A 25,208-nucleotide genomic window follows, 5' to 3' on the forward strand; every position below is an offset into this window, starting at 1 on the left:
CGGCACCGGAATTCACTTCCGGTGACGGCGCTGCCCAATTTCCGGTGCCCAGACATGGGCAGAGTGGCACCCAACATCGGTTCTGCGCATGTCCAGACATGCGCAGATGGCGCCTCCCTGGCAGGTAGGAAATCCGGGGGATTTACGGGATTTTTCTCTATTCGGGATAACAGCAGGAAACGGGTTTAAATACGGGGGTTTCCCGCAAAAAATGGGAGACTTGGCAGCTGTGCTGCAAATGTCTTTGCACTGTGCAAACCCTTCCCCACCACCTAACGTCTCTCGGTAAAAATATCAACCCACTTGCCAGGAAGCGAATGCTGTGGCTCCACCCCTTCTAGAGAGCTGCTTCTGTGTGCAGTTGACTTCTTTCCATCCTCGGATGATCTCTGTTTTTTTTGTCTTGTTGAATTTCATTGGGGAAGAACCCCATTTTAGTAGCAAGAATGTGCTCTGTGGGGAAAAGGACCCTGGCATATCCCATGAAAGGTGGTAGGTAGGACGTTTTCAGCCTGAGATTAGGGAGAGATGTTTCTGGTTATTTCTGGACAATGTCAATTTCAGGTGTGTTCACTCAGAAGCCCATTTCACCCTAGTAGTGTTTGCAATAAACAAACGAGTTTGTGCAAAACCGTATTTAAGCTGTACTCATTTTGTACTAAAATATGCATTTCTGTACATATGTTGTCCAAAAGACACTTTTGCATGCCAAGAGCAGCATTGTGAACATTGAAGGAGTGTGGAACCTTAAGGCTGATGGCCCTGCAATCCATGAATTGGTTTGGTCAATGCAAGTTAGGTTGCTTAAAAATTCAAGCTGAACAAAATTCTCCCCCTTCCATACAAGCAGGGCTGCCTGTTGCTGCTCAGTAGAGGAATCTGTCAGCTCCAGTTCCTCTTTGTTCTTATTTTTCCAATCTCAGTTTCAATTCTACATGTCTCTACACTCATTTGCATTAAAAAAAAGGCACCATGAGAAAACTGTACAGTTAGGAGTAGAACCACCACAACAAAATTCCCCATGCACAGGGTGGTAGGATGTATAGAGAGCCAGTGTGGTGTAGTGGTTAAGAGCAGTGGACTCATAATCTGGTGAACTGGGTTCTCTTCCCCGCTCCTCCACATGCAGCTGTTGGGTGACCTTGGGCTAGTCACACTTCTCTGAAGTCTCTCAGCCTCACTCACTTCACAGAGTGTTTGTTGTAGGGGAGGAAGGGAAGGGAGAATGTTAGCCGCTTTGAGAATCCTTAAGGGCAGTGAAAGGCGGGGTATCAAGTCCAAACCTCTCCTCCTCCTCCTCCTCCTCCTCCTCCTCCTCCTCCTCCTCTTCTTCTTCTTCTTCTTTGATGTGGTCAATGGTGTCGAATGCCACCAAGAGACTACAGGGACTCAACAGATTTTAGAAAGGATCCTGATGCAAAAACAGAAAGAAGGTTAACTGCATGGTGACGCTTGCAGGGTGGGGTCCTTGCTGTTATTTCTCATGGTCCTTTTGTTTTACGAATGCATATTTACAGGAACAAAACTTCCTCAAAAATGGGACGAAAGGGAGCAAATGCCCAAGAAGCAACTGAAAACAAACTCACTGTATTTCATAAGGTTATTGAAAGAGTTGTACAGAATTACAGCAACAAAATTTAAGTTTAATCTAAAGAAATAATCATGGTTGTGACTTCTTCTTGTTGTTGTTGTTGTTGTTGTTGCTACTATAGCACCATACACCCTGAATTCATGTTAGTCAAGAGCAGGAATGGGCAAATCCATCAATTCTAATTTCTTATTTTTCCAGCCTCAAGTTCAGTTTTCCACATTTCCATGTCAATTTGCGATTTTATTTTATTTTTTAAAGTTGTCATGGAAATTCATCAGTATTATAACATCTTTTCCCCCCTGGCAATTTCCCCTAATGTTTGCAGTATTCAAGTTATTTTCACCAATATATGCATTTTAATGCACATTTTACCTTAGTACAGTGTAAATGCAGTCATTTACTGTATGCATTGCTGGAGTGGAATGAGCTACAGTGGTACCTCTACTTACAAATTTAATGCGTTCCGAACGCACATTCGTAAGCCAAAAAAAAAAGTAAGTCGAATCCCATAGGAATGGGAAGCAACCCTATCTAAAAATTCGTAAGTAGAAAAAATCCTATCTAAACAGCATCCAAGATGGCGGATGGAGCTCCATTCGTAAGTAGAAACATTCGTAAGTCGAGTCATTCATAAGTAGAGGTACCACTGTACTTTAAAATCCAGGGAAGTGCGAATTTAGAAGGGTAGTATAGACATTCTTTTACCTTGGCCAGATTTAATGTGTTGCCCTCTGCACTGTTGCTAGGTAGATATGAGGATAAACCATATGAGTCACGTGTTTGCCCATGTGGCTCATCGGAAGTGGGAACAAATTTGCATGTATTGCTGCATTGCAGTCTCTACGAGGATCTACACTGGACCTTTATCGCCCCAGCCTTACAAAAGCTTAAAAATGAACCAGAATCCCAACGTTTGAGAGCCTTGGTAGAAGATAAGGTCCCTGAAATTACGATCAATGTTGCCAAATTCTGCATAGCTGCTATTAGATGCAGGAAACAAGAGCTTCCCAATGCCAATACGCAGGCGAATGCGAATATTTAGTTTTATTTATGTCCTTTACAGTGTTGCCATGGCCTAATTTGTATTGAAATTGTCCTCTGTTTATCCCTGTGTTATCCTTCTTTGATCAGTTGTATGAGTCGTTTTGGTCTGTGACCGTTTAATAAAATTTGATTTGATTTGATTTGATTTGATTTGAAGAGTAGTTGTGCTTCAGTTTGCATATTATTTTGGAAAGTGGAAATTGGGATGGCTACATTTCAGCACACATACTGTTTCAGGAAGCGCAAAGAACGAAAGTGCATCGCAGTCTTTCCTCATCCTTAGCCAAGGATAACAGGTCTCATCCCTCATCCCTCACATTGCCCTGAAAATTAATCCCCCTCCTAATTCCTTTTCCTGGGGAGGGGGGGGGAGGTGACACTGATCAGCACCCGTGTAGTTTACACATTTCATAAAAACCAGAAAGCTAGTTGACAAATTCCCATGGGCCTGACTAGACTTGGAGATACAGAGGGGGCATTGCTCATTTTGCAGCCTTCCCTGTCCCTGAGCAGCTGTTGACATCTTCACAAAATCACTGGGCAACAAAGCGGAAGCTGTTAAAAATCCATTACATAACACCAGCCTGGTTGTTTTTTTCCCAAACCTGCAAAGTGCCCAAGAATCTGAACGATGTAAGAAAAAGGGGGAACAATGTGTAAAACCTTAAAACCTTTGGAAGGGTGTTCAACAGTAAATGTAAGAAAGGGCCCTGCTGGATCCGGCCAGTGGCCCATCGAGTCCAGCATCCTGTTCTCACAGTGGCCAACCAGGTGTCTATGGGAAGCCTACAAACAGGACCCGAATCCCTGCATTGTAGCCTTATGAGAAAGGGACGAAAGCTTCTCCCTACGAACTTATTACATATAATTTCATACGCCTCTACCGTAAATCCTCTTACCTTTTCTCCAAAAGGTAACAAGGTCACCTAGCCAACCATTGGTCTTCCTGAGCATCAGTCCACAAGCTTCCAAAAGTCAACAGTGGCAGGGAGTCCACCTGAAGCAAGGAAAAGCGCAAGGTTTGGGGGAATGGTTTGGAAGCAATGCAAGAGGCACGACAACCCCCAAAGAGGAGAATCACCGCTGCAGTAAATAAGTAGACAGCGTACACAGCATGATTTGTCACTGGTTCATGAGCCTGAATGCAATGCTTGGTGGTAGCGCAGCCACAATCCATCCACCCCGCCTCGGAGGAAGACCTGCTATGATCTCTAATGTGGCACACTTTATCACTGCTGTGCTGTCAGTTTATCATTTTAATATCCGCTCCTTCCTCCCTTCTTTCCCTCCCTACACCTCCTTTTCTTCCTAACCTCTGGTATGCAGTCAGCATAAGAATCCAGCAATGAGGCATGTCTTGGGATAAGCAGCTAGGGATGGGCAGATCTGTCCATTTTGGTTTATCTCATTTTGCCATTCTGCCATTCTTAAATTCAGTTTGCCACATTTCCACATCAGTTTCCTGTTTAAAAAAAAACTCATGAAAATTCACCAGCATTTTAGTGCAGGTTTCACTTGATATATGCATTTTTGCCTGACACATTTTTGCAAAGCAGCTTCCACTTATGCAATGCATTTCAATGTTCGTTTCACCAATATATATATATATATACATTTCAATCCACACTTCACCCTACCTTATATGCATTTTTGTACACATTGTTCAGCTGGAGAAATGCACTGGAAAATCCTGAGAAATGCACTGCAAAATTCAGAGAATTGCAAATTTCAGAGGATGGCTGTGTTTCAGTTCATGTACTGTTTTGCAAAGTGTGAATTGAGTATATTCATCTTTAGAAGCAAACTGAATCAGATTTCTTTCCCCCACCTTGATCAACAGCTCAGTTCAGACATCATAATGTCCTCCTCCACACGACACATCCTTCTGCGAGCAAGCAGTGGTCCTCAGAATCTACCTTTCAGGAAGGTGCTAAATGAGACTTGATCCGCTGAGTCTGCTGCTTATGCACAGGAGAGAGAGAGAGAGAGAGAGAGAGAGAGAGAGAGAGAGAGAGAGAGAGAGAGAGAGAGAGAGCAGCAGCAACAGCAACATGTATATCTTAAAGGGAAGGTAAGCAGAGTGGTTATATGCATAGCGTCCAGCCATTGTTCACATTCACCAGGGCTCAAGGAGAATGTGCACATCATCTGTTCATGATTGAAGGATTTTTTCACATTTCCCAGGCAATGAACATAGCTGCCAAGTTTTCCCTTTTCTCGCGAGGAATCCTATTCAGCATAAGGGAATTTCCCTTTTAAAAAGGGAGAACTTGGCAGCTATGGCAATGAACATAATCTCCAACAGGTCTTTTATATCATAAACCAAGCATACAAGCATTCTATTTTTATTAGCCTGGCTTCATCGACTTATTTTTTAAAAGCAATCACTCCCTCCAGGAATATGTCACTGCAAAAAAAAAAGGGGGAGAGGAAGACCTCCTGCATTTCCTCAGGTATGGCTTCTTCCCGCCACTCTCACCCATTTTGTGTCATAGCTCCTTTTTAATATACCAGAATGCAAAAACACCTCCACCTCTACTGGTGATGGCACCTTAATGATCTACAGTTCTCCCAGGTAATGAGTAAAAATGCATCTCATCAGTATCAACGGGCAAAATATGGTCTATGACTGTTTCGGCTCCCTGATTCATAATGAATGAATTATACACCCACACTCCTCAAGGGCAACAGAGAATAATATTGTGTTGACTGTGTGTTTGAAACAAAATATTTAGGTTATGTCCCAAAAAAATAAAGTGCTCTTCTAAGTGCAGTTTCACCTTGGCTCCTAGGTTTGATTGCTTTTCCTGTTTATGTAACACACACACACACACACACACACACACACACACACACACCACTGCCTCATTCTCTGTCTCCTAACATACGGTGAGAAATGTTAAAACAATGCTTGGGAAGGGGAAATAGTAGTAGTGGTGGCAGTAATGTGACTTCTGCAAACCTTGAGGTTTTCTCAAGCTTCCTCATGCCTTCATCTGGTGCGTGGATGGTGCTGTTTTGACTATAAGACGATTCACAGGTGGAGAATCTGTTTCTTTCTTGGATATCTACAGCTGGACTGGGGAGCTGGTGGCCCTTCAGATGTTGTTGTACTCCGATTCCCAGTCAGCATGGATCAGTAGTTAGTGGGTGATTTGTAGTCTAGCAACATCTGGACCACCTGAAAACAATAAGGGATGCTGCTACGTGTGTGTGTGTGTGTGTGTGTGTGTGTGTGTGTGTGTGTGTGTAGAATCTGAAGATCTCAGTGCTAAAAAACGTAAAGACCAACAACAAACCAACATATCGCTTAGCTGGAGAATTGCATTGCAAAATTCAGAGAAATGCGCATTTCTAAGGATGTTGTTGTTGTTTAGTCGTTTAGTCGTGTCCGACTCTTCGTGACCCCATGGACCATAGCACTAAGGATAGCTGCATTTTGATGGGCAAATTGGGTGATCAAAATGCAAACAAAATCAAATGTCTCCTCTGTCCCTTGGAAGGGATTCTGCCCTGTGTCTCCCCCAGGTTGTTGGGGTTTTGTTCTTTTTCATGATTCCTCCCCTTCCGCATATCAGATGCTACAGGTATGCCCAGCTGAAGTTCAGGAGGCGAAGGCCTCCTTGGAAAGGCGGTTAACATGGAATAATGTAAAAGTGGCTCTTTAAACCATGTGCTTGGTGGAAACAAAAGAGAGGGGGACCCAGCACTGAGAGACAACAAATTCTATCCCATAACCACTGCCAGGAAAGAAGAGACAATGTTTGCATTGTTCCTGTGACTCAAAGGTTGTTTTTTGTTTTATACACACACACACACACACACACACACACACCATGGAACTCAAGTAGGCGCCAACTTGGATGACTATAAAAATGATTGGACCAATTCATGAAGCACCTACTAGCCCTGATGCACACATTCTTCCTCCACTGTTGGAGGCCGTATGCTTCTGAATCCCAGTGTTGTGGAAACTTCCACTATCCCAGAGAACAACACGGTAAGAGCCTTGATGTGACAAGAAAGGAAATTCCGACTAAGCCTTAGGAAGAACTTTCTGATAGGAAGATTGGTTCAACGGTGGAACGGACTGCCTTGGAAGGTAGAAGGCTCTCCTTCATTGGAGGTTTCTAAACAGAGGTTGGACGGCCATCTGTCAGGGATTCTTTAGCTGTGATTCCTGCTTTGTAGGGGGTTGGATGAGTTAACCCTTTGGGTCCCTTCCAACTCTACAAATCTATGATTCTATGACTTTTGGCAAAGAACACTGGCTGTTGCGGAGTCCACTTGGGTGGAGTCCAATGAACAAAGACATAAGGCAACTTTGTATTGGTTATAATTTTTTTTTACAATCAAACACATGCTCAGTCTGTTTATCACATACACAGCAAAAAGATTGGCAGGAAATGGGGCATGGTTGCGCAACTTGCTTATCAGCATCAGAACATTCCAACAGACCATGTTCTGCTCCTCCTGATATCCAAGGCTATATTTTTCCACGACACCAGTTTGCTGCAGGAGAGGAGGGCACTCTTGTGCTCATGTATGGTTTATGGACTTCCCACAGGCATCTGGCTGGCCACTGTGAGAACGGGATGCTGGACTAGATGGGCCACTGGCCTGATCCAGCAGCGCTCTTCTTATGTTCTCTTGCCCCCCTTTTCAGGTGCCTCATGTATCTGATGCCATTGTGATGTCAGGTGATTGACAGATGGCCCTGCCCACCTGTCAAAATACGCTCTGATAAGAATCTGGCCCATGGAGCCCCAAAGTCATAGGGGTGATGACTTTTTTACAACCTCATTTCCCTGTATCATAATTGGATGAGCTTTCATTAAAGATTAGATAAAATCTTACTTTCAAAGAGATTTGATTAAAAAAAGACCTCACACACAAAATTTTATTTATCAGTTTTTTGACCATTTTTGAAGTCACTGTAAGCAGATATAAAATTGAACCCAAGCTTTAGAGTCACATATATACAACATTATATAGGATCATCAAAGACACAAGGAAGCTTTTTTTAGCTGCAGTAACAGTATAGACACCGCTAGAGGACGATGTTTTGCTACCTCTCCTGTAGGTTCTTTTCCCAGCATGCCCGGCAGGGGTCTGCTGGCTGAGTTTTGAGGTCCCAAAAAGGGGCTTTTACCTTGCGCAGGAGTGACATTTGTATACCCTATGTTGCTAAGAACACTCCCCATTGTGGAATGTGGTGTTGTGTCCAAATTTGATACGAAATATATATAGAATTGTTAATACAATTTTATGAAATGGTAAAACAGCATACAAAAAAATTAAAAACGGCTTGTGCATAACCTTTTTTTAATATTTCAATGGAATATACCTCATTTTGGTCATTACTAGGCAAAAGTTCATCCATTTGTGCTACAGGAAATAATTTTTGAGGGGAAAAAAATGAAAAAGTCATCATCACCCTATTCTCCACCCATGTTCTATAAGCAAAGCATATGCTCTACCACTGAAATATGGTCCTGCCTCTCAGGAGTGGAACTTTCACATCCCTGCTTCATCCCCTACAATTCATAAGCCACTACGATGTCTTCCAATCCATTTTTACCCTCACTAGCCTCCCCAAAGCATCTGCTTCTTTGCTATGTTCAGGAGCACCTAGTGAACTATTTCCCCCACCCCTGTGGCCTTACTGGGTGGGGTGGGGTGGAGTGGAGGGAAGTTCCTATTCAGGCATATTTCACTCAGGTAAGAAAGTTCTGCTAGCTCCTCCTGTGAGAGGGGGAAGTTGTCCACAGCTTGGTGCTGAGTTTCTAATAATGGTAAGGGAAGAAAGGGAATGGAAGGAGGGCTTGGAGCCGAAGGACAGATCAGTGTGCTTCTCCAAGACTCTTATGACAGAACAAGGCAGAGTAGGTTTGAAGCCACCCACATTCAATGCATATTTCATTTGTCTTGTAAAAAAAAAATGAAGAAGGGAGGGGGAAAACACCCGAAGGTATATAAAAGGAGCCGGTGAAAGAAGCCCCTATGGCATTTCCAGGGTTGTGTAAAATATGATTCAGAGCTATAATTAAGTATAACAAAGAGATGTACTATCTGCAGCTAAGGGAAGTTACATAATGAGAGACACCGGGGCCTGTTTTATTTGTGGCCTTTTCCATTTATAACATGAAAAATACATGACATGACATCCGAAGTCCAAAAGTCGTGGACAATGCTGCCATCAAGCTAGACTCAACATCCTGAGCTTTCATTTATTCAGGAAAGACAGAACAAGGCAGACATTTTGAATGATATCAGGCCTGCTCCGCATATTACATTTTGTAGAAGTACACCCAAAGGCCAAACTACACAATTACTTGAAGTTGTGTGTTTTCTTCCTGTGGCTTTAAAAAAAAAACCTGAAAAGAAGCCGTGTAGGCTTCCTGCTGTCACTCCCACCCTAAAACTTAGAAGCAGAAGCTAATCCTTGCAAGTAAGAAAGATACCTTTATTCAGGCAAGTAATGCTCAGCAGCAGACACAGGGCTCAGAGGGTCATGGTTCAGGAGCTCATCAGGAGGCCAAGATGTTCAGAACTGGACCAAAGCAATGAAGATGTCCCAACAAGTTTCCACACCCCACCCACCAAGCTATTTAAAGACAAGGTATGGCGCACTTACTCACCAAACGTACTTGTCTTGTGGAAATATCAGGATCGCAAATGTGCACTTTATTGAGGTTTGTGGGTCTGCTCCCATCTGCAAAGGTAGCACCTGGTTCTAGGTGAAAATGTTGTTCTCTGAATGGAAGAGAGAAGCATGTGTGTAGACAGTCGCCTAACATACAAAGGTAAAAAAATTGTTTGTTGCTCCACCCACCTCTGCCTCTGGACCTCCTTGCCACTTGAATGTGACCCTGAGAGGGTTGTCCAGAAGACTGAGAAAGCTTCCCCACCCTTGGCTTCATGATTTTAACATTTGCCATTATCACTTATGACTTACCATTCACCATTTCTCCTGGTTGCTGGTAGATCGCTATAAGAACATATGGAGCATTTAAAACTCTTTATTTTTGTCATCTTCAGTGATGTCTGGCTTGAACGTTTTGTTTATCTGAGGAGAGAAAGTTAAGACACTCTTCAAGCTCCACATCATCTTCTAGCCCCACCCCAGACAAAATGTGCTACCTGACCTTCATGGCAAACCCACTTCTATCTACAAAAACCCTGATGAGATAGGTTCACTCACAGCGCAGCCATGTAGATTGGAAAATCATGTTCCCATTTTATACAAGGGGAAACTGAGGATTTGCTCACCTCATATAATCCCATGCCTGGGCCAGAGATTCCAATTCAGTAGAACAGATTGCATTCTTAATACACCACAGTTAGTCACTTCTCTGGCAGTTTGTACAGCCTGTTCCCTTTCCCATGTTACGATTTTCCATTTAGGACAAGCAACTTCCATGAAAGCAGGTGATGTCTCATGTGTTGCCTGCTCAGTATTCGTTCAGGCACCGAGCAAATAATTTTTTTTAATAAAATAATAATAATAATAATCCAAAGCTTTGAAATCGATTTTGTGGTTTCGGTGCGCGCACACACATCATGGAAAGCATGAGGCATCACTGCAGTTCAAGGACACAGTTCAGCCAGGCAAAAGCTCTTGAGGGGGACACAAAGCAGGACTTGTGATTGGCTGAGAGAGGGGGTGTGGCCTAGGGGCCAGTTATAGAAGGCTGGCAGGCTATCAAAAGGTAAACTTTTGATCAAGAGGAGATTCTGAGCTTGCTAAAGTATTATTATTCTTTTCATTGCAAGTTTATTTTTCCCACAGCACCATCTCCAACTTTGTCCCCCGAAAAGAGCAGCCATGTTTTTCACACTGCAGACAGCTCCTTCTCACCATGAGAAGTGTTAGCTGGCCAGTTTGTGGCAACAAAAAAGATCACCTGCCGTTTGAGGAACGCCTGCCATTTGAGTGGGATCCAGATGCAAACATTTCAAGAGGCCTGTTTAATCATGCACTTTCCACGCAGGCGGTGAAATATTGATCTGAGGCCGCTTCGTAGCATCAAGGAAGAGACGTTTTCACAGAGCTCTCTGCCGATCTGTTACTGTTGTACATGTCTATCAGAAAACACCCTGTGATTCTTCGAGCGGCACATTGGGGAAGCAGAAATAGAGATGGTAGATGTGCAAAGTACTTTCCTGCAGTTGTCATAAAAACACAACTTTTGTCAAGAGGAAAGGAAATGAGAAACCATGCAGGGAGTTTTATATATATATAAAAGATATCCCTGTTGCTAAAAACCAAGACTCAATCATTCCAACAGCCATGTCCCATGAATTGGCAGGAGAAGCTATCAACAGAGGTCCCTAGCAGCCTTCAGGAAGTCCTCACATCCCTCTGTGTCTTCTTAATTACAACCAGATCTGTATGTGTCTCAGTGCTGCCCTTGTAGAATGCAGGACAGAAAGAAGAGGGGGACGAAACCAAAATTACAGTAGCTGGCTCTGCCTGTCGTTTATTATGGCGCCACCTGCTGTTCGGCCTCCATGCGTTCTACCCTACCAGTCCCCGTGGGTACCAGACACCACTGCTCCACACAACCCCCTCCCATTAAAAATAAGCCAATAAGCACAGGCACTTGAACCATGGAGGGTTGCCCTTTGGGGTATATGGGATGGTGTCCAACCAACCTCAGCCAACCCCCACCTGTCTGCCTTCCTTACAAGCAGCTCAGAATGACTGTCAGTCATTCTCCATCTCACTCTTGCCCTTGCAGATCTTAGCAGTAAGGTAGAAGGATGGGGGTAGTAGTAGTAGTAGTAGTAGTAGTAATAATAATAACCGCCTGATTTTCGGTGCCCATACATGGGTAGCGTGGCACCGGAAGCCGCTTCTACGCATGTCCGGTGACGTCCGGTGTGTGCTACCCATGTATGGGCACCAGAAATCGGGCGCCGCCAGGACCCAAAATGGAGCCTCCCTGGCGGGTAGGAAATCCGGAGGATTTATGGGATTTTTTTCAATCTGGGCTGCCAGCAGGAAATGGTTTGAAATACAGGGGTTTCCCGCAAAAAAACGGGAGACTTGGCAGCTATGGTTATTCCCCCAGCCCTACCAGATGCCAGGGACTAAATCTGGGGCTTCCGGCATACAAGATAGATGCTTTACTGCCAAGATCCAGCCCTTTTTCATCTTAAATAATGAATGCATTTACCGTTTTCTTTTCTAACTGCCGTATTTTTCCATGTGCTGCGCCACTGCTGATCCCGCATTTTTCAGCGGGAGACTTGCATAGCTGCCAAGTCTCTCGTATTCCCCGGGAAACCCCTGTTTTTCCAGCTGTTCCCAGCCGAAAAAAATGGATTTTTTTTGTTTTTTCCCGGTTTATTCTGGCGCGGCAGCCATTTTGGAACTGGGCGGAGCATGCTCAGAAGCGACTTTTGATGCTGCTCTGCCCAGTTCCATAATGGCTGCAGCGTGACTTCTGGTGTGGCGGCTATTTTCGAACTGGGCACAGCAGCATCAAAAGTCACTTCTGAGCATGCTCCGCCCAGTTCCAAAATGGCAGCAGCGCTACTTCCGGTCTGCTACTTCCGGTCCAATCCCTTATTTTTCAGGCAAGAACTTGGCAGGTATGGAGATTTGGCAGCTATGGGAATAACCGTGCCTGAAACCTTGGAGAGCTGCTGCCAGTCAGTACCGAGACAGTACTGAGCAAGCTAGACCAGTGGTCTAACTCAGCATAAGGCAGTTTCTTATGTTCCTAAGATTCTTTTGGAGCCTGATGCAATGTTTGGACACAGGAAGGGGGAGAGGGTCTGGGCTGTTCCCTTTTGAACATTACAAATTGGAGCTTGCTGGGCAGCACAATCCGATGTGTGTCTACTAGTAGAGAGATCCACTGTACAGAAGATTGGCACCCTTGCTGTCCATGAGAGACTTTGCCATCTGCAGTGAATACGGTCTCTAGAATTTAAAAATCTCAATGTATTTTTTGAAAAGATTTTTTTAAAAGCTTGCTTCTTTTTGAGAGAGAGAGAGACCTCAACAGAAATAAACAGGCTCAACCACTTTTGTGAAGCAACAGAAGACCTTGGCAACTACTTGATTACCTAGCAACTCTCATAGAGCAAAATAGCCTCCAGGGTGGAGGTGGGGAGAATCTGCATGGTTTCAGGGCTTGAAAAACACTGAAGCAAGAATTCTTCAGAAACGATTGTTTTGTTTTGATTCTCACCGGTGCTGGGCATCATCTGGCAATGCAAGCATACATCAAGAAAGATCTCACTTGCAGTTTCCTTTCCCTGTTTGCTAGTAATGGTGATGCACTGGCAATGGCATCATAATCAATCAGTTTGATTGACGGGTTGTTGTTTTTTAAAAAAAAGCCCGCCACCGGGTTCTGCTGGTTTCTCTTTAAGGTTTCCAGACTCAAAAGAGAGCAGGGCAATTAAAGGCACAGAAGTCCTGTCCACTATTGAGTCTGGCAACCTTAGTTAGGGTTTCCTTGATGTCACTGGCTTTGAGTTCCACGAACTGTGCTAATGGATGGCACCTCGACTAGGGTAGCCAAGTGTCCTAATTTACATGGAACAGTCCTCTACTTAGAGCCACTGTCTGGTCCAAATCTGGTTTAAAGATTTAAAAAAACCGCAAGAGATGCCCCTCAATGATTAGAAGCTGAATTGCAGATCTGAGCAAAAGCAAGTGGTTCACCTGCTCACAGTCTTCCCAACTATGGTGTGATCGGTTTAATTAGAACCACAATGGCAATAGTTGTTTCTAAATCTGCACTTCTGCATATATACATAGCCCCGTTCCAGACGCAACTGCCACCAGCCCGTCAGCACAGCCAATGGTCAAGGAATTATGGGCGTTGTAGTCCAGCAATATCTGGCGGGTCACATGTTCCCCATCCCTGGCGTAGACAGTACTGAGCTGGATGGACCAATGGTCTGACTCTGTATAAGGAAATTTCCTACGATCCAATATTTGTCCCCTTGGACTATACTGATTGGTAGTGACCACAAGGTTTCAGACTGGGGACATTCCCAAGCGTATTTGGAAGTGCCGGGGATTGAACCTGGGACCTTCTGCATACAAAGCAGATGCTCTTCCGCTGTGCTACAGCTTTATATTGTGTCGAATCCATTGCATTCCCAGGACTTGGGTTCATCAAGCTTCTGGAGTATTTTAGGAAGAAAGGTGCGTTCCGACTAATAAATCAAAGTGTAAGAGAAGATGGGGCATGCAATTCAACGTTTATTGGATGCATGCACTGTCAGGGCAGAGATGAAGATGTATCTGATTTTGCATTTGCATCGTTTGATTGCTTTGTGACACTACACCATTCCTATGCATCCAAGCTATCTCCATAATCGGGGGGGGGGGGAATTTTCCTCACTGTAAAAGCTGCCAACTGTATTAAGAGGGCTATAACTTCTCTGAAACACTTTTTTTCCCCTAGTCCAGCCAGCATAACGAGGCCATATTTCAGGACTTCACATTTTCTCGATGCCTTCATGATGGTTGGAAATCTCAATTTATATGGATGATCTCCCACTTCCACCCACCCACCCCTTATGGTGAAAGTCTCCAAAGTAAGATATTAAACTCCGATGTTAGCACTTTCTTTCGCGAGTTTGTGCACAAAGATTGATTGAGATTTTGACGGATAGGCTACAATGCTCAACGTTGCTCCGAGGAAAGAAATGTGATTTCGAGATGGGCAGCAAAGGGGAGCTAAAGGAAGCTGACAGCACTTCTCCTGCATTAAGAACGTAAGAACAGACCTCCTGGATCAGGCCAGGGGCCCATCTAGTCCAGCATCCTTTTCTCCCCTCGGCCAACCAGATGCCTATGGGGAAATCCCAAGCAAGACCTGAGATCAACAGTGCTCTGCCCAGCTGTGATTCCCTGCAACTTGTATTCAGAGGTGTGTAGCATTCCCCCTTCAAGGTTAGTAGCCATTGATAGCCTCTCCTCCATTAATTTGCCCAGTTCTCTTTTGAAGTCACCCATGTTGGTGGTAACAACAACAACAACAACAACAACAACAACAACAACAACAACAACAACAACAACAATTTATTTATACCCTGCCCATCTGGCTGGGTTTCCCTAGCCACTCTGGGCGGCTTCCAACAGACGTATTAAAATACAATAATTTATTAAACATTAAAAGCTTCCCTAAACAGGGCTGCCTTCAGATGTCCTCTAAAGGTCTGGTAGTTGTTTTTCTCTTTGACATCTGGTGGGAGGACGTTCCACAGGGCGGGTGCCACTACCGAGAAGGCCCTCTGCCTGGTTCCCTGTAACTTGGCTTCTCGCAGAGAGGGAATCGCCAGTAGGCCCTCGGCACTGGACCTCAGTGGTTGTCAGGCTTCAGGGAATCTGGTCGCTCCCACGGTGAGCAGCTAAGAAGCAGATAACAAGAAGAGCTCTTACCAAGTCCTTTATTCAGTATTCACAGAGAGAGGCTTTGAAAAGGGCCTATCCATTCCAGTAAAGTCCCACCCCCTCCATCTATTGCACATCATCCCTGCGCCGGCTGATCTGTGCTTTCTGCCTCTGAGCTTTCTGCTCTACTGCTCTCAATGCACGCCGGGTCCTAGGAGAAGGGGGTCGGGAATGCTTTCTAATGATAACGTGTCAGCCAGTTGCTCTGGCTTTGCTGCTCCCCCCCTTCCATTATCTCCTAGCTTTCCCCCCTCTTCTGTCTCAGAGTCATGACCTTCTGCAAACCACCATTGTAAATCTATACTGCCTTCCTCTTCTCGGGAAGGTTCAGGAGAAGGAGTGGGGGGGCCTGTCTCCACCATTCTTCCTCCGACGTCCAGTCCCTGACAATGGTCACCACTGCCTCTTGTGGGATGAATTCCATAGTTTAAATTTGCACTGTGTGAATAAGTACTTTAATGCTCTACGTCTCTTTTCTGAATTAAGGTCTATATTGGGGAGGGACCCCAACGCCGTGGGGAATGCACATGTCTTAAATGCAGAAGGTCTTAGGTTCAATCCCTGCCATCTCTAGGAATTGCACGAAGGGGAGTGGAAGAAAGTTCCTTTGCTCAAGCATAAATCCTTGCACTAATGGAACAAGTTGCTTAATGCTACATTGGATGCAACCCAAGAATTCTGTCTTTGCATGGGCAGGGGTGAAGCCAGGCTTCTCACAAACTGCTACCCCCCAGATGCATTTGGATTTCAACTCCTTATCAGCCTCGGCCAACATGACATGATCAGGGTTGATGGAAGTTGCAGTGAAACAACATTCAGAAGGCATAATGTGGGTAGGGGAGGTTGGTTTCATCCCATAACCAGGTACAGAAATAAAGACAAGATGGGTCTGCTATGAGTAGGACCAGCATTTATATGTACCTCAAAATGTCTGGGGCACTGTATAAAGAAAGTGGCAGGAGGGTTGCTTGGAGTCTGCTAGGCCCAAAGGAGGAGATGGCACATTTTCCCATCTGCAATCACTGGTGCTGGAGGCAGGGAACCAAGTGAGTACAGTCATACCTCGGTTTAAGTACGCCTCGGTTTGAGTACTTTCAGTTTGAGTACTCCGTGGACCCGTCTGGAACGGATTAATCCACTTTCTATTACTTTCAATGGGAAAGTTCGCTTCAGGTTAAGTACGGACTTCCAGAACCAGTTACAGTGGTACCTCAACTTACGAACGACTCAACAACCGAATTTTTCGACTTACGAATGGGGCAAATGGCCGCACGCTTACGAATTTCTCGACATCCGAACGGAAACCGCGGCAGTTTTAGAGTTTTTTGGACTTACGAATTTTTAGATGGGGTTGCTTCGACTTACGATTTTTTCTGTTTCCAATGCATTCCTATGGGAAATCGCATTTCCAATGGTGCTTTTCGACTCACGAATTTTTTCGACCTACAAAGGTGCCTTTGGAACGGATTAAATTTGTAAGTCGAGGCACCACTGTACACTCATACTTCGGGTTAAGTACGCTTCAGGTTGAGTACTCCGCGGACCCATCTGGAACGGATTCATCCACTTTCCATTACTTTCAATGGGAAAGTTCGCTTCAGGTTAAGTACACTTCAGTTTAAGTACAGACTTCCGGAACCAATTGTGTACTTAAACCGAGGTACCACTGTATTCGTTTCCCTGGCAGATTCAGAATTCTACACCGTTCACGCTTCTATATACTGTACTTTCATTCCAGTTTGTGTACATTTTATGTATCTTCCCTTGTGTTGATACAATATTAGAGATCAATTTTTAAAGGAGAGCGCTGTTTTTTTGCCAGATTTTGTGCTACTCATTTATTTATTAAAGTTCTACCCTGTCCTTCCACCCAGAGGAGCCCAGGCAAACAACCAAACAGCCAAAAACAAAACAAAACAAGACAGAAGTGTTTTTATTATTATTATTTTTAAAAATATTTAAAAATCAATCAAATATCCTCCTGGCTAAATAATTTCACGGTTGTCGGGAACAATATCTTTCATCCCTGAAATACCGGGGTTGCACATTAAAATTCTGCTGAAATGTTAATAACGAAGGAGACAGATGCACCTTACCAGGGAGGGCATTCCATAAATGGGGAACCAATACTACTACTACTACTACTACTACTACTACTACTACTACTACTACTTGTACCCCGCCCATCTGACTGTGTTGCCCCAGCCACCCTGGGTGGATCAGCTGGAACCAGCAAGAAGGCCTTCTATGGTCTGAGGTGGTTGAACCTGGGGGAGATGCTCTTTTAGGTAACTGGGCACTAAGCAGTTTATGGCTTTGTGCACTAGCATTAACACCTTGGATTGGGGGCTTATGTTTTTGCTATTTATTTTGTGTTTGTGTTTTTGAGGCTTTTTCGATTAATTTGTTTTTGTGACTGTGTGGAGCCGAGTTCAGCTACTGATTGATTGTGTGGCTGCGGAAATGGATAAAAGCCCCCCATCCAAACAGTGACTATCATCAGTGCAGGTAAGGAGGGGGAAATAATTTTAATTTTTATCATCTACAATACTGTCTTATTTATTTTATAGTGCAGTGCATTGATTATTGCTTTCATTTTATGGATCAATGGTCTCATTGGGTAGTAAAATTCACGTGAAATTGCTTTTAGGGGTTGTTTTTAAAAGTCTGGAACGGATTAATTCATTTTGCATTACTTTCTATGGGAAAGCGCACCTTGGTTTTGGAACGCCTTGGTTTTGGAATGGACTTCTGGAACGGATTAAGTTTGAGAACCAAGGTACCACTCTACCAGTTGCTGGAAACCACAGCAGGGGAGAGAGCTCTGGTGCTCAGGTCCTGCTTGCAGGCTTTCCACGGGCATCTCATACCCCACAAGTGTCCTGGAAAGACCAAGAAATACTGTTTTTTCCTGCAAGACTTCGTCCCCAAATAAGCGTGTTTTGGGGGGCTCCATTGTGCAGACAGGTCATATGACTAGTGCAGGAGCATGGATGGGAAGACACGTGTTCTGGTTTGGGGGCTCAATATGTTGGAGGGTATGGCATCTTGGATGGCCACAGTGAGAACTGGATGCTGGACTAGATGTCAGGATGTTCTACACACGCGTAGAACCTTGGCAGAGACACATGTCCGACTGACATGTTCCCTCCCTCCTGGCCGATCGTTCGGGAGCTTCAAAAGCATTCCTTAGCCTGAACATCACAGCGACTGATGCCAGAAGACATCAGCACACTTGGGATCCACAGAGGTTTGCGCAGTTGCGTAACAGAACTCAGGAACTCAGCATCTTGGCTAACCTACTTTATTTACATATAAACACACATGGAGCACTGCAACATGGCTCCCTCTCTCTCTAGCATCAGACAGCAAAGAGAAAGAACAAAGGACAATAGTCCCACTTCACAGAACACAGTAAGACAAACATCCTGCCTATGTCACTTCCCATTCCTGTGGAATGTAAACACATAAACAGTCATGTGATAGACAACAAACCCATGACACACGGGGAATAAATCTCCAACACTAGATGGGCCATTGGCCTGATCCAGCAGGCTCTTCTTATGTTCTCAATTAGGCCCTTGGGTCTCCACCTTCCCCTGGACCTTTCAAGGATGGAAGATTAACTGTATTACTCCTCCTTGTTTTTAGTTTCATTACTCTCGGGCAAATGAATTAGCTTCCAGTTCACTTGCTTCTGCTTACACACCAGACTGCATGCAAAGGATGCCAGTTTCATTTCACTGTCTGGTTTTGTGTGTGCGGTAGGCACAAAAACAAGTGCCTTAGTGTAGTGCTACCTCCCTAAAGCTCAGAGAAAAGGAGAGGGAGGGTGTAGTTATTTCTCCTAGTGCTTTAACAAGTGAGAAGAGCCTTAAGAAGAGATTTAACTAGCTTCAAAGACATTTCCAGGAGATATTGGCTGAAGGATTCACTTGTATCTCACGTCTAGATCTGGTAAGAAGATCTGTCATCAGCTCTCCTGCTTTACAGTACTGTGTGGCACTGAAGGGCCCTATCGATTCGTTTTGTTAATCTTATATTTAAGGCACAGGCTTGCTTGAGTAGCTACATCAATGGAGTCAAACAAGACCAGGCTCTTGAGTTATGTGCTATTGTATGTCCTAAGTAAAGCGTATACAATTTATAGGTTTTCCCAAAACAAAATATCATAGCAGACACTGCAGCTGGACAGCCCGGACTTGTGTCAATAGACAGCTATTTGTCACCTGCCAGGAACTGAGAAGATCACCAGATGAGACGCGTCCTCTGGGTGAAAGCAGCTGATGGTTTGATCCAAAGCGCCAGTCCCAGAGATGTGCCAAAACATGTCTGGAGCATAAAATGCCCACTCAAGAAGTAGGTGAAGACTCCAAAACAAAACAACAACAACAACAAAAAAGCTTTCAGAATGGCCAACGATATGACAGTACTTGGCTTCAGCAGCAGAGATGAATTCTGGGATGTGAAATAGTAGCCATGGGAACCAGAGACCACTGAGGGACCCAGCTGGGCCTGCAATTGCTGAGATCTAAGCCTTCAAGACCGGGACGCGGGTGGCATTGTGGGTTAAACCACAGAACCCAGGGCTTGCCGATCAGAAGGTCAGCAGTTCGAATCCCCGCGATGGAGTGAGCTCCCGTTGCTCGGTCCCAGCTCCTGCCAACCTAGCAGTTCGAAAGCACAAAGTGCAAGTAGATAAATAGGTATCGCTCCAGCGGGAAGGTAAACGGTGTTTCCGTGCACTGCTCTGGTTCGCCAGAAGCGGCTTAGTCATGCTGGCCACATGACCCGGAAGCTGTACACCGGCTCCCTCGGCCAATAAAGCGAGATGAGCGCCACAACCCCAGAGTTGTCCACAACTGGACCTAACGGTCAGGAGTCCCTTTACCTTTTTAAGCCTTCAAGATGACAGAAAATCATGCAAGCTCCTGGAAGTAAGATCAATTGGAAAAGGACATGGAAGGTACTCAAGAGTTATGGATGCAGAGCACCTCTGATGGAGCCTGGACCCAACAGCTGTGGGAAGCCTGGCTTGAGTTGGCTGGGAAGAACGAAGCTAAACTGCCTGGGATGAGCGAGTGAGGATAGCCCTATTCCAGTGTTAGGTCTAGCCCTAGCCATGTTTGAAGAACACATGGAGAGGGTGCCCCACCTGCTGTCCATGGCTAACCTTAACATGTTAAGTTTGAAGGTCCGAAGGGAGACTTTAAGTTAGAATCCTCCCAGCTGCAAACTCAACACAGAGTTCCAGTTCATGGAAGGTATTCTAAGCCCATCCAGCTCCCTTCAGACCACCAGTCTGGAAGTGGACTTGGCAGGGTCCCTGTTGGGGGCAGGGAGGGCACACATGGCACTGCTCCCTTCCACGTGTTTGTCAAACATGATTAGACCAAACATCTGACTAGGGCTACCCTCACTCACCCTGTAGGATCATATAATTGTAGAGTTGGAAGGGACCCTAACAATCATCTAGTCCCAAGTCTCTGCAGTGCTAGAATCATCCCTGTGTCTGCTGTGTGCTTAATGGCACATTCTGCTTCTGCTCTTGGTCCCTGTTTTTCGGCTTCCCAATCCCAGCTAGGCATCCGGTTGGCCACTGTGAGAAGAGGATGCTGGAGGAGATGTGCCACTGCCTGAACCACCAGACTCTTCTGGTGTTTTTATAGAACCCTTCCCCAAATGCAGTACTGTATAATTGAGTATAATTTAATAACACATATATAATTTCTAATGCACTTCCAAATTCCAGACACAGCAAAGATGCGCATGTTGAAGAACTGAAATGATCGACGATTCTCTTGCTTTTTCCATTTCAGTATTCTCTTCATGCGACTGAAATGCCAATGGATTCTTAGGCAGCCACACTCTTATTAAACAATGGGCTGGAATTGATGGTCATAAGTGGCACTGACAGTCACAAGTGTCTCTTGATTAAATTAGCTGGATAATTTGTGTGATTGGTGCACAAGTGTGTCGTAATTAGCCGGCTGGCTTGTTTGCTGTAGTCTTAGGCACTATATTTTCTAAAATGCAAACACTGCACCACATGAAAATACACACAACCAACTAGTTACAGGTAGGTAGCCGTGCTGGTCTGCCGTAGTCGAAACAAAATAAAAAAAATCCTTCCAGTAGCACCTTAGAGACCAACTAAGTTTGTCATTGGTATGAGCTTCTGTGTACATGCACACTTCTTCAGATAACTTCTTGTGTTTGTCCACCTAGACCAATATTTTCTACTGCACTCTTGGCTGGCAGGTGCTCTCGTTTCTCCAAAAAGAAGGGTGCCTTTTGGATCATCTGACCCCTTTTAACTGGAGAAGCCAGGGATTGAATTAGGGATCTTTCTGAGAGGGCCTGCCAAACAGGTATCCTAGCATTTCAAGTGAAAGGTGTACAAATGTCTAATTTTTCAGGGTTCCCCCCCCCTTAAAAATGCAATCATTAGCAACACATGTGAGCCAGAATTCTGAGCTGTAGCTCCTTGGGAAGTGCCCAAACCATTCTGACACATTGGTGAATCAGGGATTATATTAGAAACCTGAATGACAAATAATTACACTTCGTTTCAGTTTCCCCCTGTTCACTCTTGGAAGGCTCCTTAAATCATGGTGCCCCCCCCCTTTTTTGCTTGGGAAAGGGTCCATGATACACATCAACAAAGCATTTTCAAATCTCTTCTTGAATGGACAAAGCCATGGGTATGTGTCAAGTGTTATATTCCTAAACAGAAAGCCAAGACCTACAGAAGTGGCAGGCAGGCAAGTGATGGCTCTGCTCTGCGTCCACAGTTGGAGGCAGTAACGCTTCTGAAAATCAGTTCTGGGAACTGCAGGAGGGAGGAGTGCTCTGGGCATAGCTGCCAAGTTATCCCTTTTTTACAGGGATTTTCCCTTATGCTGAATAGGCTTCCTCGCGAGAAAAGGGAAAACTTGGCAGCTATGGCTCTGGGGTTTGAGTTGTGCATCTGTTGGGCCACTTCTGGCATCTGTTGGCCCACTTCTGTTGGGCCCTACAGGCATCTGTTGGGCCACTGTGAGAACAGGATGCTAAGCTATTGGCCTAATCCATGTGGCCATTAAATCCCATTGCTTTGGACTAGGATCATACCCTGTGCCTAGAATTCTATACTCACCTGTTGTCAAGCTTCGGGGAATTGAAAGTAGCATTCTTACCTGTTAGTTTCCTTAATAATCACAAAGAGAGACAAAGGAATGCATATCTCTCTAGAAATGGTGTTGCTCCCAGGAAAGGTTCACCCCCTCCACCCCCATTAATCTATGTCACTCCTACGGGGTAATCTGAGCTTGTTGCCACTGTGCTCTCTGTTCTATCTTTTTTAAAGAAATGATTTATTATGCAAATACAAAACAAAAGCAAAGCATACACACATCTGGCGAAAAAGAAAAGAAACACACACACCCCTACATAAAAACAAAACAGGTACAAAAATAAATACGATACGAAAATGGAACAAATTCAAAGAATATAAACAGTAAATGACTAAGAAAGACATCCCATGGCTAAAACAGATCCTCTGTATTTCATTATATTCCACATCTTGGTATGAGGAGTCATATTGTCACTCGTTTATTCTAAACCCAGCCAATCCTGATTGTTGAACCTTGATTTGATAAATAAGTATTTAGGCATTCCCATTCCTTCTGGATAGTTTTGTTAGACTTATTCCTTAAGGCTTCGGTTAGCTTAGCAAGTTCCAAGAACTTGCTTAACTTTTGTAGCCATTCTTCTTTAGTTGGTATATAATTACCCTTCTAATTTTTGGCTATTAATACCCTAGCCGCCGTTATTGCATAGAAAATTGGTCTTATTTTTTTCTTTTGGAATTATACTATTTATTATCCCAAGGCGGAATGTTTCTGGCTTTTTATGAAATGTAATTTCTAATAGTTTTTTTTTCATTTCATTGTAAATCGTGTCCCATAATTTTTGTACTCTCAAAGCCCATCTAGTCTTAGACAAGGGGGGTCTGGAATGCTTTCCAAGGACACTGAATCTGCCAGCTGTCTCTCACCTGGCGTTTCCTCTTCTAGCTGTTCCTCACCCAGTATCTCCCAGCTTTTCCCCTCTGGACTATGCCCCTCTGCAAACCGCTGTTCTAAACCAATACTGTCCTCCTACCCTTGGGAAGGTTCAGAAAAAAAGGTAATGGGCTCCCACCATTCCTCCTCAGTCCAGCCTCTGACACCTGTGTTGAAGACCCATCAATCTCAGTGGGATTTACCTCTGAGCAGACATGTATAGGATCCTGCTGTTAAAAGCAATCCTAACTCACACACTGACTTACGCAAACAATATAATACAATAATCACACTGGCAATCCTTCTGTTAAACATACAAAATGTTGTTTTATTTCCTCAGTTCCAAATTAGCACATTTTCCGGCCAGGTTATAACAAAATTGTCACTGAATATTTCCACAACAAAAGAAATATTGATACAAATAAGTGGTTGTGTGTTGTTGTTTTTTTAAAAAATTATATATACATAAGATTCAAAATAATATAATAGAAGATGGGTTAAAGTAACACTATTAGTTTATAGAACCAGATTTGGCTACCATATATACAGACACTATCTCAGACTTAATACCCTATTTCTTATGCTCAAAAGTTAAATGGAGCAAAAATCCAAATTGCTTCTATCCATTACTTTCAGTGTGTGAGGCTTTACAAAAGTGTAGGTAAGTTGCGTCTTTAAGAGTTTTCGGTTTCCCGTCATTTAATTAAATTTAGAACCATCTGGATATCTACCATTTCAGATCATTCAATATTCACTGGAGAAAGAAGTAGTGCATGCCAGCAAATTGTCACTGTGTAATCAGAGATACATGTATCCCAGCAGCGAAATGCTCAGAAGAATTGATTATACGCAGGCTGAGACATCTATTGAAGAAGCCACTTTATGGAAATGCAGAGGAGAGTTATTTCTCCTTCAGTGGTATCATGGAGAACATTTCAGTCAATTGACATCGGTAGAGAACAGGCAGGGGAAGGAAAACAAGCCTTGTGAATATAGAAATGCAGCAATATATATATTTTTCAGAGCTCCCCTAAAGCTCTAGATGCCCAGGTTAGCTAGAAGTATGGTAGTATTCTCATCTAGAATCGGTTATCATGTGGTCAGTTATCCAAGATCGCATGCCTTGTTATGCCTGACTTTCTCATTTGCTATCTACCTGTCACTGGAAACTATCGGGCTGGGGTACAGGAAGTTCAATTTGCTTTGAACTCTGGAGTGGTGTCAGCCTCTGGATGGTGCATAACCACCCCAAGTTTCCAGGGATGGAGGAGGGTCTGGCAACAGCAGCAGCAGCAACAGCACCTGCCATAGATGTAGTACAGCTGGATCCAATTTTGCAGCTCACAGCTTAGGAAGAGTGACAGTCTATTACTGGTAGTTGTAAAGAATTCAGGAACAATGAGTGTTTATAGCATAAGGAAAACAAAAACAGGAAATGAAAGGGGGAAGATGGATACATCGAGTTCTTTGCTCCTAGTTCACATCTTTTCATTTCCCCAAAGGACTGAGGTAGAGGTAACATAATCTTGCTCTGAGTGGTGCGCAGGCACTAAAAAAGGTGGGGGTATGAAACTCTCATGGGATGCGGGAGGCGCTGTGGTCTAAACCGCAGAGCCTAGGGCTTGCCGATCGGAAGGTCGGCAGTTTGAATCTCCACGACGGGGTGAGCTCCCGTTGTTCGGTCCCAGCTCCTGCCCACCTAGCAGTTCAAAAGCATGTCAAAGTACAAGTATATAAATAGGTACCGCTCCGGCGGGAAGGTAAAAGGCGTTTCCGTGCGCTGCTCTGGATCGCCAGAAGCGGCTTAGTCATGCTGGCCACATGACCCAGAAGCTGTCTGCGGAGAAACGCCGGCTCCCTCGGCCTATAGAGTGAGATGAGCGTGCAACCCCAGAGTCGTCCGCAACTGGAACTAATGGTCAGGGGTACCTTTACCTTTTTTGAAACTCTCTGCAAACAAAGAATCATGCATCCCCTAGGAATGTGGTAGGAAGGATCAGCTTATCTGGGCTTTCCCAAAGCCCAGCTGTGAAAGGGGGAAATCAGCCTAAGGAATGCAGATCAGTACAGGAGGAGTCTCTCATATACAAGGGCTGTGGGC

The 25,208-nt window shown here is 44.4% G+C and overlaps 1 protein-coding gene and 1 long non-coding RNA gene across 9 annotated transcripts in view; both read right to left on the reverse strand.

Annotated features, from left to right (window-relative positions):
• Positions 1–408: 408 nt before the first annotated feature.
• On the reverse strand, positions 409–5,492 carry LOC132593212 (uncharacterized). Its single transcript, XR_015946806.1, has 5 exons — positions 4,464–5,492; positions 4,273–4,337; positions 3,949–4,097; positions 3,535–3,632; positions 409–1,411 (listed from the first exon to the last, which is right to left on the reverse strand). It is a non-coding gene; the product is annotated as an uncharacterized LOC132593212 (long non-coding RNA).
• Positions 5,493–9,637: 4,145 nt separating this feature from the next.
• The window catches only part of SNX29 (sorting nexin 29), a 258,108-nt gene continuing 242,537 nt past the window's right edge, over positions 9,638–25,208 (reverse strand). For 5 of the 8 annotated variants that reach the window (XM_088656770.1, XM_088656769.1, XM_088656777.1 and 2 more), the window contains one exon: positions 14,671–15,019. In XM_088656770.1, coding sequence (XP_088512896.1) covers positions 14,971–15,019 — 49 coding nt within the window. In that variant the 3' untranslated portion in view covers positions 14,671–14,970. Of the gene's footprint in view, positions 9,705–14,667; positions 15,020–25,208 lie in introns of those variants that run through there. The other 3 variants (XM_088656772.1, XM_088656768.1, XM_088656766.1) reach the window with 2 other exon arrangements.

Source organism: Zootoca vivipara, chromosome 13 (assembly GCF_965207765.1).
Source record: "Zootoca vivipara chromosome 13, rZooViv2.hap1.1, whole genome shotgun sequence".
NCBI classification, from domain to species: domain Eukaryota; kingdom Metazoa; phylum Chordata; class Lepidosauria; order Squamata; family Lacertidae; genus Zootoca; species Zootoca vivipara.